The 2,022-nt window shown below is 65.3% G+C and overlaps 1 protein-coding gene across 1 annotated transcript; it reads left to right on the forward strand.

The window, feature by feature from the left end:
• The first annotated feature begins 285 nt into the window (after positions 1–285).
• Positions 286–1,993, forward strand: CCDC137 (coiled-coil domain containing 137). The gene is made up of 5 exons (XM_009883150.1): positions 286–508; positions 698–908; positions 1,271–1,353; positions 1,484–1,563; positions 1,778–1,993. The coding sequence occupies exons 1-5, from the start codon at positions 286–288 to the stop codon at positions 1,991–1,993; spliced, it is 813 nt and encodes a 270-aa protein (XP_009881452.1).
• The last annotated feature ends 29 nt before the right edge of the window (positions 1,994–2,022 follow it).

Here is a 2,022-nt window from a genome sequence, read left to right on the forward strand (position 1 = left end):
CCGCGGGGGCTCCGGTCGGGATCGGGCCTGGCTGGCTCCCGGTGTGGGGTCTGGGCCCACGCGGGGACTCGGGGCCCGGCTGGACTCTGGCGGGGGCCTCGCTTCTGGGGGCTGCGTCCCCATGCCCTTCTCTGCACGGGTCCCGGTGTCCCGCCGTGCCCGGGTCCCCTGGTGCCTCGCCAGGTCCAGGTGCTCCGGTATCCTGCCATGCCTGCCTCCCCGTGTTCCTTTATGCCCGAGTCTTGGTGCCCGCCTCGCTGTGTCCCACTGCTACCGTGTCCTGCCATGCCCGAGTCCCGGTGCCGTGCTGTGGCCAAATCCTGGTGCTTCAGGGCAGGCCTTACACCGCATTCGTTTTCTCCCAGGAAGGAGAAGAAGGTGGAAAACATGAAGCCCAAGCATCCCGACGAGCAGGAGATGCCCTTCCGCCTGCGGGAGCTCATCAGGAGCCGCGAGGCCATGAAGCGCCCCAACCCCGGGAAGAGGCAGGCGGCAGGGGGGGGGCGGGGCTGGCCCGGGCCGAGCCCGGTTCCCTGGGGCCTGGCTGAGGAGCCCATGGTGCTGCGGTGCAGCTGGAGGCAGCCGGATCCTGCAGTGGGGCATCCCGCTCCCCCCGGTGATGTCCCATCCCTGCCATGCCAGTGGGAGGGAACCCCCAGATTGTCACTGCTGCAGTAATGTCACCCGTCTCTCCTAGAGAAGAAGCAGCAGCCCAAGTCAAAGACTCCCAAGGTCCCCGAAGACATCCCCGTGCCCAAGTTCAGGAGGGGGAAGAGGGAGTCGGAGCACTCCTACATCTGTCGCATGGAGCAGGAGGTGCAGCGCGTCCTGTTCCTCACCAAGAACCAGCTGCAGCGGGAGCCTGAGAAGGAGGCGATGGCACCAGAGAAGTCCAAGAGAAAGAAAGAGTGAGAGCAAGATCACCGCAGCTGCTGGGGCTGGACCGGGTCAGCCCAGGCCTGTGCCCCAGCCTGGTTTTGGGCTCGTGGTGGGTGCTTTGCCAGTGGTGCAGCACAGGTCCAGCACTTGGCAGCAAATTCTAAGTGCGGGCAGAGGGCTGTGGGCCTCATCTCCACAGGGCCAAATCTCTGGGACTGGAGCCACAGACCTGCTTCACCCTCCTGCTACTGGGCTGGAACTGGGGGAGGCTGGTGGCAGAGTAGGGGGGGAGCTGTGGGGCCCCAGATTTTGGGGGGGATCCCATGCGGTAGGAACTCATTTACTTGCTCCCTGTCCAGTCACGAGTCCGGGCCATAATGCAGCTCTTCAGGTTTCAGAATAAGAAGCTGGAAAAAGCACAGAAGAAAAAGGAGGAGAATAAAGAAGCCATGCTGGAGAAGAGCATGTTCCAAGGTGGGTCTGGTGCAGCGGGGTGGCTGGAGCAACACCCTGCTCCGGCAGCGTGGGGAGAGGTAGGGGGGAGCTGGAGCGGCGTGTCCTGGGGAGCTCCTGCATCACGCCAGTGCCTGCTTCTCTCTCGTAGACACGGTGGCATTCGGTGAAGTGGTTACGCAGCCGCCCACCATCACCTCGCGGCCCAAGGGCCGGGGCCCTGCAGAGCAGGTGAGCTGCGGGGTGGTGATGCCTCCTGCCCCTCGTTCGTGCCCTCGGGTACCCGCGGCTCTGGGCTGGACCTGGCTGGTCTGACCTCCCTTGGGCTGGAAATCAGGCCTGGAAGCACAGTGGCAGCCTCAGCCTGCTGGTGACAGTTTTTTGGAGCCTGGTCCTGGCTTTTTCCTCCTTCATCCTCCCTCACCTGTCCTGTCTCTGCCCGCAGGCTGGACGGAAGCGGCTCCTCCTGACGTCTCACCTGGGCCAGAGCCAGGCGTCCCCAGTGTCCCCAGCAGCGCCGGTGTCGATGGCTCGCCGGCGCATCGTGGAGGAGGAGAGAGCGCGCGTCATCCAGGCCTACCGGGACATCCAGAGGCGCAAACAGCAGCAGCGGGAGGCGGCACAGGGCAGTGCCCAGGCTGGACGCAGGGTCCCCCGCTGAGCCCAGCCTGGAGGCGCTGTGGCTCCCTG

The sequence above is a fragment of the Charadrius vociferus genome, unplaced genomic scaffold (assembly GCF_000708025.1).
Source record: "Charadrius vociferus isolate BGI_N301 unplaced genomic scaffold, ASM70802v2 scaffold2704, whole genome shotgun sequence".
NCBI classification, from domain to species: domain Eukaryota; kingdom Metazoa; phylum Chordata; class Aves; order Charadriiformes; family Charadriidae; genus Charadrius; species Charadrius vociferus.

Excerpts from the sequence above, each read along its gene's own strand:
- CCDC137 (XM_009883150.1), top strand. The coding sequence starts at position 286 with ATGCCCGAGTCCCGGTGCCGTGCTGTGGCCAAATCCTGGTGCTTCAGG. Across the intron at positions 509-697 it reads GGCGGCAGGGGGGGGGCGGG|AGAAGAAGCAGCAGCCCAAG; the intron begins GCTGGCCCGGGC and ends CGTCTCTCCTAG. Across the intron at positions 1,564-1,777 it reads GCCGGGGCCCTGCAGAGCAG|GCTGGACGGAAGCGGCTCCT; the intron begins GTGAGCTGCGGG and ends CTCTGCCCGCAG.